Source organism: Clytia hemisphaerica, unplaced genomic scaffold (assembly GCF_902728285.1).
Source record: "Clytia hemisphaerica strain Z4C2 unplaced genomic scaffold, Clytia hemisphaerica genome assembly, whole genome shotgun sequence".
Lineage (NCBI taxonomy): Eukaryota > Metazoa > Cnidaria > Hydrozoa > Leptothecata > Clytiidae > Clytia > Clytia hemisphaerica.
Window position 1 is genome coordinate 1,919,172 of NW_027104594.1, and position 18,033 is coordinate 1,937,204.

An 18,033-nucleotide genomic window follows, 5' to 3' on the forward strand; every position below is an offset into this window, starting at 1 on the left:
ATTTTCAACATGTAATCCTCTTCTTTTCAAGTAGGGGAAAATCCTTCATCTTCCTATATAGAAGGTTATGTACAAATTATTGTGTCATTTCTCTTGTAATTTGGAAGCAAATATGACTTTTCCGAGCTTTGTAATATAATATTTATACAGATTTATTTCTGAATTATAAACTAGAGATTCAAATTTACGATATATGACGATGTAGTCCAACCAATGAACAAACTGTCCGACATCTCTACGGCCTTCCCAATTGCCACTGAAAGATTCTCTTGGGCTATTTAGGTAGTAGGGTTGCCAGCTTGACGTGTATGTATCGCCTGACTTTCGACTCTCGGACCCTAGTGGGACTAAAAAGGAGGAAAAATAGGAAGGTTTAGTAAATTTTACGACCCTTATTTAGGATTAATTTGACAAAATTGTTGCAGGAAATTGAATCTGATTTTTCCCTCGATTTTTCCAATCCTAAAAGGGACTGACAGGCACCGGTAGAAATAAGTGATGATAGTCACACCTCGCACGTCATTTGCTATAAGCAACTTACTTCTTTCAATCTCTTATTTAATTTTTTTAAACCGTTATAACGAGTCTGAAAGAGCACCTTGAAAAAGTTACTAGGCTTAGAGAAAGGCTTAACATTTGCAAAAGTTAAGCCTTTAGTTAAAAGTTAAGCCCTCTAGAGACGATTTTCAAATAGTAGCCTTCGCCCGGGGGATACTACCCTTTTCGACAGACGGGAGGGCGAGCATGGTTACAATAGCATACTTCTCCTGTTTCTTTATACCTCCATGCTTATCTAAAGGACTAAAGGATACACAAAATGGGAGAAATCCCGGTTTAGAGGTTGCCTTAGAAAAGCAAAAGCCTATCGAAAAGATTTTTTTCGATCGAGTTACTCGATTTCGGCGAGTTGACTCGAAACTCGGTATAACAAAGAACATAATGGTACCATAGTTTTTTTTTTATCTGATATTTCTATATATTTCCCAGAGCCTCAGTTGACTGGGTCTAAAAACGTAACATACATTATATGTATAAGTACAGGTTCAAATATTAAAACATAGAAAAAACAAAGGGTTAGAAAATAGTAAAAGAAAAAAAACTAGTTTATATAAGCAGTAGCTTCAGTGATAATAATATCATCCAAGTTTTCAGTTTTCTGCTTTTTGAGCACACGAGACCCACGTAAACATAGGACTGTGGATCTAATCAGAGCAAAAGCAAGTTTTGTTCTTATCCAGTTTAAAGTCTGATTGAACAGTTCATCCCTCTTGTCGGAAATCAGGATAGCTAAAGATTTGATGAAATTTGAAGCTTCTCTAGCGGTTCCCCCGTTGGTTGTGAAGATTAGGGGTGTGAAGGATCCTTGTTCCACGTTTATGATTCGATGGTTATAGTGGGTTTTCTTCTCTCTTTCATTTGCTTCGAAAGCGCTTTTGAGGCTCTTCCTAGAATACCGTTGAGCGTAGGCATTGAATACCCTGATATCAAAAAATGCTCTCTGGCCTCTAGTCCAGAACCCCATAGCGCTTATATCAGCTCTTGCTCCGGGTTCGGTGATGGTACCATAGTAGCGATCACACAAAACAAACGAGCAAACGACCAGCAGAAAGAGTTGAAGCAAGCTTTTTTTCTACCTTTTTTTAGTAAATATTCTTCTTGCACATTGTACTGTCAGACTGTGAAATGCCAGACATGGATGAAGAAAATGCACCAAAAGCAATTTTAACCTCGATGGAAGTCAAAGACATTATTGCTTCCAGTTATGGAGAGGTTGTTTTTATTTCTTTGACAAAAAAATCAGATGTTTTAATAGAAACTAGTTAAACGTTTTTCTAAAGAATTTTCCATATTCACCATGTTGTTTTCAATTGATTAAAAAAGTCTAGCCTACATCTAGCATAAAGTATGATATTATTGTTGCTGCTTACCATATCATATAACTTTGGTCTTTGTGTGCTTACCACCAGTACCAGACGGTGTCAATCGAACGAATCGAAAGCCGAATCAATCGAACGCAATTGAACGCAATCGAATATTACGTAGAATATTACCCAGGACTTACTGTTCGATTGCTTCGATTACGTTCGATTGTATTTGATTATGCTCGATTGATTCAATTGTGTATTAGATTTTATTCGCTTTGGTATGGTACTTAAGCACTCGGCCGCCCACGCTAATAAGCTCTAACAGAGTGATCCAATTTGATTTAATCGCAATCAAACTCATCGAACATAATCGTAATCGAACATTAATCCAATGTAATTGACAATCAATCAAACCAATCGAATTAGTCAACTATGAATCGAACATTACTCGAACGCAATCGAACACAACCGAATATTACCCAGGAATTGGCCGTTCGATTAAGATTCGATTATCAACAGTCCTATGTTTCGACCAATCGTCCCAAGTTAGAGCAGTTGACAGTATCACGTCACAAAAAAACGTTTAAACATGGTTACAAAAGAACATTTGTCTCCAGGTGATGGACACTTTGGTCAAATAAAATACTTACACAGTCTTTGAATATGATGGTTCAGCCATTGATGAAATCAAATTTGTCATATTTTAGCCAGTTACATCAATATGCCTTCTTACCTGTCTTTAAAAATATAAATAAAAGTAATCACGGAAAAGGACGCGAAAAAAAAAGACATAAGTGTGAGAACAGAGTAATCAAACTCGTTAGAAAAAGTACCATTAGAAGTCATAAAAAATCAACCTGGATAAATGCAATCGAAATTCCAGAGAACTTCATAATTCCCCAAACAACATTACATTACTATGTCAAACTCCCATCACATAAATTTTACAATTACGTCAGAGTAGACTACGCTCGCCACCGAAGAGGTTTATTTGGAAAGGGTAATTATGAGCATGAGTCTGGTAATGTCACCCAAATAGGTGAAAAAATTTGGAAAAAATAAAGTTTTGAATTTCACTTTTATTCCTGGATAATTTTTTTATTAATGACTTCAATTTTCAGAAAACATAAGTATCAGGGCTTAATCAAACTGGCTTGGTCCATAAATTTAACCTAGAGTAGTTATAATCAGACAAATTTGGCAAAAAACTCTTTGTAGTTTACACTTTATTTGAGGTAAAATATGCATTATCTAATACTTGTCTTAGATTTCAGTTCATGGCTAATATATTAAGCTGCATTGAAAAGTAATTTTTACCCTCCAGTATGGCATATTTTTCAAATTCTGACACTTTTTTCAAAATAAAATCTAAAATACTAAAAAATATTCCCATAAAGTTTGACTTCATGAAAAGAAAACTGACTATGGTCAGGTAATTTCATTCTAGATTTGAAGGACTCATCACAAGGGTTCCAAAAAACCAAAAGTTTGCTATATTTCAGTTAGCCAATAAAAATTAGAAAATGAAACCTTGTTGGTTGCGGACATAACTTTTTGTTAAATTTGATTCAAAATCAGCAATAAACATTAAATTGCAGTTATTATTTGGCTTTTAATACTTTGCTGTACTTGAACCAAAACTTAATCATTGAAATTTGTCGACTTGAAAGGTCTTTGTAACTATGATTTCCTGAAAATTGAAGATTTATTTGTAAAAGAGAATCCAATCATATATAATTTTTTGTTAAAATCTAATCTTAAAAGTTAAGATTTGAGCTTGACATCAACTGTTGTAAATTTTCATAATCATTAAATATGACTTTTCCTTGAAAATCACTAAACTTTTTCAATAGAAAGGGTTAAATGTATAATAATGCTGTGTTGCGGACATAACTTTTTCTTCTTAGGGTAGAACCATAGAACATTATACATCATTAATTAAAGATTTTGGAGTGTCTTTTTCTATTGCCAAAATTTAAGGAATAAATCAATACAAAACCAAAAGATTTGGTTTGGTTTGATTTCAGTTATTACATGTTTTTCTTTGAAAAGAACAAAAGAAGACTTATCAATGATATTAGAACTTTCTCATGTTTCTAATAGAAGAACGACCACAAAAAATTAAAAACAACAAGGAAATGCATGGTTTTTACAAATGTAACTCTTTAGTATTGTCAAAGTGTTAGCATAACTGCTTAAAGGGGTCAAAAATCTGATAAAATACTTTAAATAGTTATGTCCGCAACATACAATTTGCTACAGAATATGACTCTGTTTTGAACTATTGGAGCAATTCTAACCAGTCTGTAAGTGAATGTGTAGTAGATTATGTTGTGTGAACACTACACAATGAATTTAATATGCAAATTAATGCACGATTTATCCTTTATTCAAGCTCGCAGGCTCAGAACCAGTCAGAACCATCATTTTCAAAGAAACAAAAAGGTTATTTTTCTGTTAAAATTTTAATTTTGGACCTCAACTTGGCATCAGAGTATTTGTTTTCTATTTCTAATAGCCTAAGCACTACTTCCATATAATAAAACATCATGCCAGCTTGCAAATACACTTTATCAGCAACATTTTAGATGAAATAGTTATGTCCGCAACATGAAATACATATGATATGAGGTGAAAAAACAAAAATCTTGCCAATGGAAAATTATCAGACTTTTTTCTGGTTTTAACCAACTTATAATGACCTCAAATGCAATAATTTATCAAAGAAACCTAAAAATGGTGTTTGGGGGCTGAGAAAACTTCATGATTTGTTGCGGACATAACTTTTTGTTGCGGACATAACTAATTTTTGGAGAAACTATTTTGTTTCACCGTCTCCCAACAAATAGCCTTTGGGACTTCAAATTTGTATAAAATGACCCCAAATATGACCCTTGATATAGAAAAATGATTCAGCTGAGTAAGAATAGCTCCTTTGAAAATTTAAAGGATAAAATAATGTGCGGACATAACTCAAAATTGTGAACGGAAATCATACCCTGTTCACTTCAAAATGGAATATTTTTCAATGAAGGACAACTGGTATTTTAGTGTTACTTGGTTTGGTTCTCTAATGGATGGGAAGGGTTAAAAATCAAATAACTATAGATATTAACACTTTCACTTCTCTAGCAAATCAATTGTGTGCGGACATAACTTTGTGAACGGAAAAAGTTATGTCCGCAACTTTTTGCATTTATTCTGGGAAAAACTTCATTTTGAAAAATCTTTTTGTAGATTTTGTTTTTCATATCCCTTGGCTGTAATAAAAAGAAAAATTAAGTATGATCAGACATGATTGCCCTAGATTATTAAATAATGAACTTAGACAATTTGCTAAAAACCTCATTTTCCGTTCACATTTTGATGTAAAAAGCTGTCCTGAAAAAATTGTGTACTTTGTAAAGTGAAAAAAATGACTGTTTAAGCTTGTCAGTATCAAGACTGATAAAAAACATCAGCTGGTATCATTATTGCATGCACCTAGATTTTTCACTGTAGCCTTAAAGTTGGAAAGTTGACAAAACCAAAAATGGGTGACATTAGCAGACTCATGCTCTTATATTTTATTGTTCGCTTCTTTTTTAAAGATTTGCCAAGTTGGAAAAGTATGAATTTCTTTGTACATATTTTACCTACCCCAAATATTTGGGACGCTGAGTTTTAAACGAATGGTCAAGTTGAAACGAACGATAAATGTATCAAGGTCTGTTTTATTTACCCCTTGGTGACTTAACAAAAGAGACTTAACTCGATGTTACAATCCAATTATTGAAAGTTTGTCTCGGCCTTTTTATAATGAGCGAGACATACGTTCTCTGATTACGCAATTTTCATATCAACATTTTCGAGGCATTTTGATGTAACTGTTAGCTAAATTAGAAAGCATCACTGGTCGAAATATCTTTAAACTACCATGAGTTGGCTGATTTTTAAAAAATATGTGTGTGCGCAGTTTGCGGAAGTGCACTTGAAAGTTCCGGAGTTCCGGTGAAGACCAATCGCCAAAAATTGTGCTCCGGAACACCGGAAGTGCTCCGGACATTTCCAGAGCGCTGAGAGGGTCCTGACCTAATATAGAAAAGTAAAAAGAGTGATATTTTTAATCAGCTTACCCAGAGCAGAAGGTGTCAGCTATTATAACATTTAAAATACCAGATAGTTGCTATGATGGAATTAGATAAGGCATGTCTGTATTGCACAAAGTTATGGTACCTTGGGTTGCTTCTGCCATCGATCAGCTGGCATTTTGCTTTCCCAACAGTTTTTTTTGCCGAAATCACTTTTGAAACATCCTTTTTTCAGTGTAGCTGAACCTTTGATGTTCCAAGATATTCATTTTAACCTGCTTTTTTAGCAATTTTGCCTCACTATACCGTAAGCTGCTGGTCTTAATTTCGACTTCCCTCATCTAATTCCGGCACTCTTCTTTTAAGAGCTGGGAATAATAGGAAGGCCCAATTGATAGTTTGGTTCGAGTCCTCCGACTGACTCTAAATATTTAAAAAAAAAGTGTTTTACTTTGAGTTGGAAAAATCAAATTTTTTTACTTCCTAAATTTCACATGATAACTTAAAATCTCTGCGGTTCTTTTTTAACCCTATTCTTTCTAGGCTTTTAGGGGCAGTTTAAAACTAGAAGGGCTTTTACTGTACCACCCCTTAACTTTTGATCTAGTTTTTGGATGAAATTTGGCACACATGACAGTTAGTCATTACTAGCGAAGATTAATGCTGGGAAAGCGCTTTATCAATTACTGCCTGTATTAAAAATTACCGGTTTATTATTCTTTTTAATTGGATGATATTGTTGCATTCCTTAGTCTTATAAGTATCACCAAATTAAGATATATTACAGGTTTTTTGTTTATCTAATTAAATAGTGTGTCGCCTTTTAGATTTTTACAAATTTCCATTTTATCATTTTTTTCAAAGTTGAGCTTGTATTAAACTAATGTGAACGCCATTTTCGTATTTTCTTTGGTCTCCTGCTTTTATTTCAACCTCCTGATACATCTGGTGTAAATTTTGATGACGTCAGCAAAAAGTGTTTTCCTTAATTTTCCCAAGATGGCTGAAACAGAATTTTTGGCCCAGAAATTTTTTGAAAAGGCATTTATATGAGATGACGAGTAAAAATAGCCAAAGGCTTTTCCCAAAAAGGGGATGAAACAACTGGCTGTCAAGTATTATTTGATTCGTTAATATTTTGCAAAGGCCATAAGTTGCCTGAGTCCAGCAGTATAATAAAGAGCATGAATCTGGTAATGTGGCCCACTTTTCGATTTATTAATTTTCCTACTGTGAGGCTTTGGTGAAATCTCTATCGGTATATACTCATATCAAATCTTATTGTTTCTGGTCAATCTTGATATGGGCAAGCTTAAACAGTCATTTTTTCTGATATAACAGGTACTCAAATTTTCCTAGAGAGGGCTTTCTTTCAAAATGTGAACGGAAAATAAGGTTTTTAAAAAATTGATCAACATCATTGTATAATAATTCATCAACAACATGCTTTTTCCAGCTTGGTTTTTGTTGTTCACACAGCCAGAGGATATGAAAAATGAAAAACACAGTAAGAACCGTCAAAAAAATTTTTTTTGGCATATAAAATCAAAAATGTTGCGGACATAACTTTTTCCGTTCACAAAGTTATGTCCGCACAGATTTGACACAGAAAAAAATTGAAAAGCTATAGCTCACTGGTTCTTACATTTTAAATCCTTCCCAGATAACGGGAAACTAGAGCAAGTTGCAAAAAAACGCCAGTTATCTTGGTCAACACGAAAAATTATTTTGAAGTGAACAGCGTCTTGTTTCCGTTCACATTTTTGAGTTATGTTCACACACTATTTAATCCTTTAAATTTTTCAAGGAGTTATCCTTACTCAGCTGAATCATTTTTCTATGTCAAGGGTTACATTTGGGGTCATTTTATACAAATTTGAAGTCTCAAAGGCTATTTGTTGGGAGACGGTGAAGCAAAATAGTTTCTCCAAAAATCAGTTATGTCCGCAACAAAAAGTTATGTCCGCAACAAATCATGAAGTTTTCTCAACCTCTAAACACCAATTTTAGGTTTCTTTGACAAATTATTGCATCTAAGGTCATTTTAAGTTGGTTACAACCAGAAAAAAGTTTCATAATTTTCCATTGGCAAGATTTCCATCATATGTATTTCATGTTGCGGACATAACTATTTTCATCTAAAATGTTGCTGATAAAGTGTATTTGCAAGCTGACATGATGTTTTATTATATGGAAGTAATGCTTAGGCTATTAGAAATAGAAAACAAATACTCTGATGCCAAGTTAAGGTCTAAAATGAAAATTTTAACAGAAAAATAAACTTTTTGTTTCTTTGAAAATGATGGTTCTGAACCTGTGAGCTTGAAAAAAGGATAAATCATGCATTAATTTGCATATTAAATTCATTGTGTAGTGTTCGCACAGCATAATCCACTACACATTCACTTACAGACTAGTTAGAATTGTTCCAATAGTTCAAAACAGAGTCATATTCTGTAGTAAATAGTATGTTGCGGACATAACTATTTAAAGTATTTATCAGATTTTTAACCCTCTTAAGCAGTTATGCTAACACCTTGACAATACTAAAGAGGTAATACCATGCATTTCCTTGCTTTTTTCATTTTTTTGTGTCCTCTAGGGTCGTTTTTCTATTAGAAATATTGGAAAGTTTTAATATCATTGTTGAGTCTTCTTTTGTTCTTTTCAAAGAAAAACATGTAATAACTGAAATCAAACCAAACCATATTGATTTAGTCTCAAATATTCCTTAAATTTTAGCAACAGAAAAAGACACTCCAAAATTTTAAATAAATGAGGTAAAATGTTCTATGGTTCTACCCTGGAAGAAAAAAAGTTATGTCCGCAACATAGCATTATTACCCATTTAACCCTTTCTATTGAAAAGTTTGAGTGGCTTTTCAAGGAAAAATCATATTTACTGATTATGAAGATGTACAACAGTTAATGTCAAGCTCAAAATTTAACTTTTAAAAGTAGGTTATGACAAAAAATGATATATGATTGGATTCTCTTTCAAAGATAAATCTTCAATTTTCAGGAAATCATAGTTACAAAGACCTTTCAAGACAACAAATTTCAATGATTAAGTCTTGGTTCAAGTACAGCAAAGTATTAAAAGCCAAATAATTACTCAGTTTAATGTTTATTGCTGATTCTAAAGTAAATTTGACAAAAAGTTATGTCCGCAACCGACAAGGTTTCATTTTCTAATTTTTTATTGATCAACTGAAATATAGCAAAGTTTTTTTTTTTTAAACCTTAAAATGAGTCCTTCAAATCTAGAGAATGAAGTAACCTGATCATAGCCAGTTTTCTTTTCATGAAGTCAAACTTTATGGGAATGTTTTTTAGTATTTTAGATTTTCTTCTTGAAAAAGTGTCAGAATTTGGAAAATATGTCATACTGGACGGTAAAAATTGCTTTTCAATGCAGCTTAATATATTAGCCATAGATTTCAATCTAAGACAAGTATTAGATTATGCATATTTTATCTCAAATGAAGTGTAAACTACAAAGAGTTTTTTGCCAAATTTGTCTGATTATAACTACTCTAGGTTAAATTTCTGGACCAAGCCAGTTTGATTAAGCCCTGATATTTATGTTTTTTGAAATTTGAAGTCATTAATAAAAGATTATCCGGGAATTAACCCTTTCCGGACGCATGATTTCACGGCTATATGACGCAAACAAAAATTTGATTTTTGACTGGCTTCACTAAAATTGCAATAGAAAGTGATTGATAAAAGATATCACGATAAGTAATACCTCGTTTTTTTCACATGTAATAGGGGTTTTGAAAAACCAAAAAAAAAATTTTAAATATGGCTGACACCTGGTCACGTGACCGAAAAATCGGCAGATTTTTTTTCGGAAAGGCAAAATTTTTGACTTTGAATAAAGAAATAGAGTAAAAGGCCTTTGCTTTACGCCTTGAACTTTGAATATAATTTAGAGAATTGAATTACTGGCCGGGTAAAAAAAATTTCATGTCAAAAGCTTTCCAAGAATCTGAGTAAAGTGATTTTTTGTCCAAATTTTTGAGCAATTTTTCCCTTACAGATTTAGCCTGAGTAAATTTACAACAAATATTGAAAATTTATAATTCTAGTTGTAAACAAGATATCGAAAAGCGGTTTTTTGCAGGTTACGGGAAATTTATCTCAAAATCATTATTCAAAACCATGTTATTGTATTTTGGCGCGAAAACAGTTAAACAATTTTACAAAGCTATGGGCCATCCGGTGGCCCGTGCGTCATATAGGAACACGATTCATGGGCCACCCAGTGGCCCGTGCGTCCGGAAAGGGTTAAAGTGAAATTCAAAACTTTATTTTTTCCTAATTTGTTCATCTATTTGGGTGAAATTACCAGATTCATGCTCTAAATTAAAATTTTTAAACTCTAGGGCCCAAAGGTCAAGATCTAAAAAATTTGTCATGCTTTGAAGCTTTTTATCGATAAGCGACTATTGTACCATTTCCATTTTGATGTTTTAAATTCATCAAAATTCTGGGAAAAGTCAGTCAGTCTTGCCCGTAGAACAATAAATTATGTTGGTCTTGCCTAAGCGTCTAGTTTATTCAATCGTTGGACCTACCTGGAGGTCCTATCAATTAACTGGTGATTATTTGTTCGTTTATTTTGGATCATAAAATTTTTTAGATTTCTGGCACAGTGATGTAAGATGGTCCAAAATGGGATGGAGCCCAATTTATTGTTCGATTTCCTGGAAATAAGTTCATTAATTTAGCAATTCTGAATTTTCGCATAAATGTAAGGGTAAATAAATTCCTAAAAATTGGCATGGATTTTTAGTTATAAGAATCACTTATTTCAATGTTCTTTAACTTAATTGCTCTTCATACGTATGAGATTGAACGTTTTTAAGTTGTATATGCATATGTGGTGTTTTGCTTGAAATTTGGAGTTTTTACAAAGAAGAAGTTAAAAGCCTGGTTAACCCTATTGGCCCCAAGCTTTTTTGACTTTGGTGGGGGTAGAATCTACCACCCTCGATTATTTTTGATCTAGAAGAGCTATGGTCATGAAATTTGGTACAGATGTTCTCCATCATAAAACAAATTTCCAGGAAGAAAAAAAAAATTAAAGACATCATTCAAAAACCGATGACGTCATCACAAAATTTCCACCTGTCGGAAAAAAACCCAAATATATGGTTTACTAAACTGTCTATTGCAATCGAACCAATAAAGATATTTAGATTCTGTTTAAAGATTCAGAAAGATAAAAGGTTGTTCTTTAACAAAATTGCCGGTTTTGAAATTTCCATGAAGACTTTTTCTTAAAATCTATGCTGAAGATGAGTAAAATTTTCAAAATTTTATGACGTCATAAATGATGACGTCATCATTTACAATTTTTTTTCTTTCAATTTTTCAAATTTATATTGTCAATGCCTATCACGTGTCAAAATTCGAAAATGATTGAATAAATAGTTCAGAAGTTATCAGCACTTTTAAATTTGGAGTTTTAAGCGGTTTTAGCTGGGTTTTATGTCATGTTTCACAATAAAGTCATAAAACCTGATCTGAACAACCTATGACCCTAAAATTTTGCACAAGTACTCTTAATAAGATTTCGTTAAAAGTCGGAAAGTTTCAAGTCGTTTGAAAAATTTTTCTCAGAGATATTCACAAAAGAACTCCAGCGTGGTAGATTCTACCCCCCCCCCTGGGGCTAATAGGGTTAAGCCAAACCGTTGATTTTATTATAACAAAAGCTGGAAAACAGTTTTTACCGCTTTGACAGCTGAAAAATTGTTGAATTCAGATAAAATTTTGTTCACTACTTTCTTGGGTAAATATCTTTTTTTAAGTGTGTATTTCATTTTTTGTAAATTCTCATTTCTTTGCCTCTTTTTATAAGAAAATGTCAGTTAAAAAGCTGTTTGAGCATTGAGGACCTGCCTGAAGGGGTGAAAAATTGTTCAAATTTATGATAGAATATATATACCTACCATTTCCTGCCATTCTCAAAATCTTATATATCTTCTTTCTTGCAAACGTTGTAACCTACAATATGTTGGAGAAACTACAAAACAATTAAATATCCGAATGAACATCCATAGAACTGCAAAGATTGGTTGTCAGCATATGATAAATCATTTCAAAGATGCTTGCCCAGGTGCAGGTTTTAATATTCAGGTCATTGAAGTTTTCAATGGGGATGGTTATGTAGAAAAGAAAGTCTCTCCAGAAGCTAGAAAACAACGTGTAGACCGAGAGAATTTCTGGATGAAGGAGCTCCGAACTGTCTTCTCCTACGGTCTTAATGAGAGAGCTAAGGGACATGATCAAAATCTTCCAGTTGGAAAACTATTTCCTAAAATCACCAGATTTATCTCTCGAATGACACACAGTCGTAATAATAGAAATAACCATCAACTACTTTCTAGCCACACAGACTTTTTCAATTTTCTTGACAATCATCTTCAGAATGACATCATTGATTCTTTCTATGATATCAGAGTTGCACTTAACAGGCTAAAGAAATCAAAATTGCTTCCGAAATTATCTCACGTGGTCCTTTGGTTTCTCTTGACTCTTTATCTTTACATTTTGGATATCATCAAAACTCTTATCTATATTCCACTACCTAGTCAAGCAAAGAAAGTAGCACCAAAACATATTTGCAATGTATTTTTTGACAACAAAGCGACAGAACTCATTCATCTTCCTTCTATTTTAAACCAACCTGACATTTTAGAACTTCTTCCTGAACCTTTGACGACCAAAGAAAATAGACCAGTTGTCACTTGTCAAGACACTGTAAATTCTATTTTTATCGATGATGAGGTCTCGTTTACACTTGACTCTGATCGTTGTGAATGTGTTAATTCAGAATTTTGTGATCCTTTCCACCAACACATTATAACTGGTGATTTGAGAATTGTAGAAAATTCTAAATTACGTAAACTTTTAACAAAAGGCCCCAACTACCGTGAACCAAAACGTGTAAATTTTAAAAGAGCTTTAGAAAATATCATTACTAGTTTAGATGAATGCATTGATACTTTAGAGCAAAAAACTAAATTCAAAGCTAGGGCATTTAAATTTTGGAGGGACACAATTATTTCGAAGGTTGAAATTAAGATTAGAAAACTCAAAAAGAAAACGAAAATACATGACACTAAACCTATTCTAAAGGATCCAGAATAGCTGGCATATCTGGAAACCTTACAGAAAAGATTTGTCATTGTCACAATCGACAAAGCATCTAAGAACTTTGCTTTGATTTGTAAAAAGTTTTATGTTTCTAGATTACTGAGAGAAATCTCTGGAAATAACACCTATCAGTCTTCTAACCTTGATTTGAACTCCATTTTAGAAAATAGCGAAAACTTGTGTAAAATATTTGGATTACCATAATCTGACAAAATTAAAACTCTCCCCATTATGTATTGGATTCCTAAAATGCATAAGAATCCTATTGGTTGCCGCTTCATCATTGCTTCCAAATCATGTAGTACCAAACCGCTGTCTCGTGCTGTCTCCTTGGTCTTCAAAGTCCTATACAAACATGTTGAGCAATTCCATCATAAATCTTGTTTCTTTTCTAGTTTCAATAAGTTCTGGGTTGTACAAAATTCTTCGCCTGTTATTGGACATCTTAACAGAATCAATGCAAAGAAAAAAGCAAAACGAATTTCTACATTCGATTTTGCAACACTTTACACAACCCTTCCACACGATCTTCTCATTGAAATTTTAACCAAAATTATTAACTTTGTGTTTGATTTAGGTTGTAGAAATAAACTTGGTTTTTCAAATACTTTAGCATTCACTGGACTACAAAAGGGAAGGATGATCTGGGATGATAGGTTCTTTACTAGTACTTCACTGTCTGAGTGTGTGTCCTTTCTGATAAAAAATTGCTTCTTCAAAGTTGGCAATTCTATTCTTAAACAGTGCATTGGAATTCCAATGGGAATAGATCCTGCTCCTTTTGGGGCAAATCTGTTTTTGTACCATTTTGAATCTCAGTATGTCAAAGGTCTCATTTCTGCTAGTTCGCTTAGTGCCTATAACTTCCACTCTGTAGGTAGATTTATTGATGATTTGTGTGCCTTATTAAATGACAGAGATGAGTTTCATAATTGCTACAAACAGATTTACCCTAAAGAATTAGATCTCAAAGCTGAGCACCATGGAAACCATGCATCGTTTTTAGATTTAGATATCACCGTTGAAAACAATATTTTTAGATATAAACTTTTTGATAAGAGAGATGCCTTTCCCTTCTTCATTGTAAGGATGCCACATGCCGACAGTAACATCCCATCGTGCATTTTTTATGGATCCATTTTTTCAGAAATTTTACGGATAACGCGTAGCACACTTATGTTTGAAGATCTGACTCCTAGAGTCACTGAGCTTTTCATTCGAATGCGGAACCAGGGAGCTTCAAATGCTTTCTTGAAGAAGCAAGTTGTCAAATGTTTTTCCAGGTTTCCGGACTGTTTTATGAAATATGGGAAAAACATCGAAGAATTTTTAAATATTTTCAAATTGTGAATTGTTTTTTGTGTTTTGTGTTTTTTTTTTTGTTTTTTTTTTTCTCTCGTGTCTAAGGAATCAGCATCAGCATCGGAGTTATTCATTTCCTACTTTCCCTTTCCCCGTGCGGTCGTCCCGACGCCGAACCGGGTTCTTGTCCAACTTTTGATTCTGTATTTTTCAATTTTTGTGTGAGAGGTTGTTTGCGACAAATGGTTTTTCACCTGTAGTGTATGTGGGATTGTTATTACAATGTTCTTATTGCCCTTTTGTACTGTATTTCGTTGTAGTGTCTGTTTGTTGTTTGTTATTTATTTGGAAGCTGCTGGTCAGTATCTTTTTCTGTTATGTTTCCTGAAGGCGACTGAGTGTGGGCCCTTAAACACTTCGAAAGTCACTATGCCAGTCACAAGTCTGGGACTTCGGGTTTTGTTTTGTGTTTGTATGTTTTTTGATGTATTTGGTGTGTTTGCTTTTGTATTTGTCCCCATTTTGTATGTATTTTGATGAAATTGTGTAAATGATTGTACGGAAGTGTGTTTATCAAAAAAGTTTTTTGCAATTCATTGTTTCTCCACTATTACTTTTTTTCTATCTTCATTTGGATTAGGTTTTTCTTTCACATACCACTATTTAAATTCCCTTTAACTTTTTGCTAAATTACCCTCTGTTTCGGAATGATTAAAAAATTAAAAATACCAAAAAAATCGTAAATATACATAATTAACAAAAATATTCTTAACTTTTTTTCGTTTTTATCAGTTTGAGTTATTTATATATCAATACTATTCCTTTCTAAAATGACAGATATTACATATCTTCACTATATATATATGATAGAATGATAGAATTTTGTACACTTGTTTCTTGGATAAATATCTACAATCGTTTTTTTTTTTGCGAATTCTTGTTTTTTTGCCTCTTTTTATAAGCACGTAAGTCAGTGTTCAGCTTTCTTTCTTGATTTACAAATGGGATTTAAAATGGTTAAACGATTTTTGAAAAATTTGCTTTTGTTTTCTTTTGTTTCAGTTGTCATCTATTAATTTTAAAATCAGGTATGTCTATAAAAGTATCACTTGTTTATAACTTTTTCCCTACAGAATGGTAAACGTTGTTACAAAGTGCAATGGAAGGAGAGTTGGGTTTTTGAGGAGCATTTGGTCAATTGCAAACAGTTGCTGGCGAAATTCTGGAAAGAAAATTCCAAAGGTGCAAAACAACAAACTAATGGAAATGTAATAATCTATTTTTCAAATTCAATACATTTCTTTGGTAATCAATCTATCTACTCTTATGTTAGGGACTAAAACTTTATCTAGATTGTGTTGGTTTGATATAAATCTGCCCACATATTTTTAATACTCTCGGACATTTTCTTTAACCTCAAAAACTGATCTAGTAATGCCTCACTTGAGATAAATTGTTCCCTCATCAAATCTCTTTTGTCTTAAGTTGATTTATTTCTTACAAATTTAGTTTGCCACGCCAATACCAGGAAATGGCTTGCCTCAAAGAGGTCCAACAATGAGTTCTAGAAAGCGTGATGCAAAAGGAAAAGCAAAGGTGAACATTGAAGCGATGGCTAATCATTTGAAACAAGGTTCCTCTTCAAAAGGCCCTTCAAGTGCCACTGAAATGGATGGTGTGTGGGTGTTAGGTAGGTTTCTGGTTTAACTCATTCTCATATACCTATAGCACTCAATAGAAAATGTCCACTTGTTTTTATCTTATAAGATTAGAGTAGCTTCTCTCACAATTATAATATGGCATTCCATTTTTTAAGCAACATATCTTTTCTTTTCTTTGGTACTGTTAGGGCTATCAGCAATCTTTTGTAAAATTTCCCCTAGCCTCATAACAAAAAAGTCTTTGTTTTTTATTTTACTGTAAAATTTTTTGACCTCGATTCTTTCCAAAGATTCAAATCATGGAAGTGATAATGAGAGTGACTTTGAAGCTGGAAGTGACTTTGAGGACGAAACTATCAAGTCATCTAAGAAGAAGAATTTCACGCCCTATGAACTAAAGTGCGATGTCTGTGAGGCAGAATTCAGAAAAATAACTGAATTTCGCAAACATTACGCCAGCCAACATCCAGGAGTCAATCCATTTGATTGTGAGGTTTGTCACCAGCGCTTTGGTAAGAAAGAGAATCTTATGCGTCACATGATGAAACATACTGGGGAGTACCCATATTTCTGTAATTTCTGTGGTAAAACCGCCGCTGACCCTTCTACCCTTCGCAAACACGTCGAAGCGAAACACAAAATTGAAGCTAAAAATGCTAACACTGGTATTAAAAAATCAACACCAAATAAAAACAACGGGTCGCAAGCTTCCATGATCTGCCATATTTGCAGTAAAGAGATTGAAACCATCAAAGCTTTCAAGGAACATTTTCGTGCTGAGCACCCTGATATGAAGCCCTTCCAGTGTGATATTTGTGGGAAAGGATTCGAAAAGAAAGAGAATTTGACCAGGCATATCCGTGTTCACACAAATGATAGGATTTATTCTTGTGACCTGTGTGGTAAAAGTTATACTGATGGTTCCTCCTTGAAAAAACACGTCAAAATGCAAATCTGTATATTGAACAGGCGTTCGGGTAAGAAAGTTACTAAAGCTGTAGCTGAAGTGATCAAAACGAGAGGAGACGTTGCGAGTGCATCTCAGGTCGATCTATCTTTTGGTAAAAGTGAAGATGAAGTTCAGGTTACTGATTCACAGGCTATTTCTGAGGGAAATTCTCAGTCTAATGACATGGAACCAGAAGCACAATTTATCATTGAGGCTTCAACTTCTCAACAACCAGGCGAAGAGCAGAATGAAGAATCGCAACAAAAAGAACGAGTGAGCTCCATAGAATCTCTCTTACAAACGATCAAACAAGTCAATGAACTTGGAACAGTTGTTCAATCTAATGGAGGCACAGGCTCGGAACAGGTTGCTGAAATGTCATCTCGTATTGTCTTCCCTACCATCAATATTCCCAAAGGTTTTGAGAAAGGTGATGGAGGCTCCTGATTCCTTCACTGCATGAAAATTTCCATTAACCTTGTGCAAGTTCTACTCTCAAAAGTGATGGAATTACCTTTTAAAAAGATCGTGTATAATATTTAAAAACTTTATTTCTAAGCTGCATTTATAATTTTAATTTTTTATTTCGTTTTGATGATATTTTTATTCAATATTAATCATTATTTGAGTGTATATACTTCAGTTTTAGCTTTCATTATATTAGCTAACCTATTATGCTACATTAAGGGAACGTTCGGCGAGAACTTATTTTGGCGAATTTGATTCCCTAAACTTAAGCCTAGTTTTTCTCGATAACACTCATTTTTATGCAATAATAGAACTAATTTCACTCTTCTAATGCCGAAATAAGATCGCGCCAAAATTGAAAAATTTGCCCCTCGCAATTTAATTTTTTAAGGATTTTTGCTGCTCGCCGAAATTAGTTCTTTCTAGAATTAGTTCCCCTTAAGATATTTTTACTTTTGTTTATCGGAGCTTTGGAAATTTGTTAAAGCTTTTAACAGGCTTTAAGGCGTGGTCTTTCTCAGAATGAAAAATTGACCAAAAAAAGTTTG

The 18,033-nt window shown here is 33.3% G+C and overlaps 2 protein-coding genes across 2 annotated transcripts in view; one reads left to right on the top strand and one right to left on the bottom strand.

Moving 5' to 3' along the window:
* Window positions 1-18,033, bottom strand: part of LOC136823927 (uncharacterized) — a 402,896-nt gene that overhangs the window by 74,149 nt on the left and 310,714 nt on the right. The window lies entirely within an intron of this gene.
* On the top strand, window positions 1,584-17,650 carry LOC136823785 (zinc finger and BTB domain-containing protein 49-like). Its single transcript, XM_067079955.1, has 4 exons — window positions 1,584-1,770; window positions 15,541-15,675; window positions 15,917-16,097; window positions 16,359-17,650. The coding sequence occupies exons 1-4, from the start codon at window positions 1,684-1,686 to the stop codon at window positions 17,462-17,464; spliced, it is 1,509 nt and encodes a 502-aa protein (XP_066936056.1). The 5' UTR covers window positions 1,584-1,683; the 3' UTR covers window positions 17,465-17,650.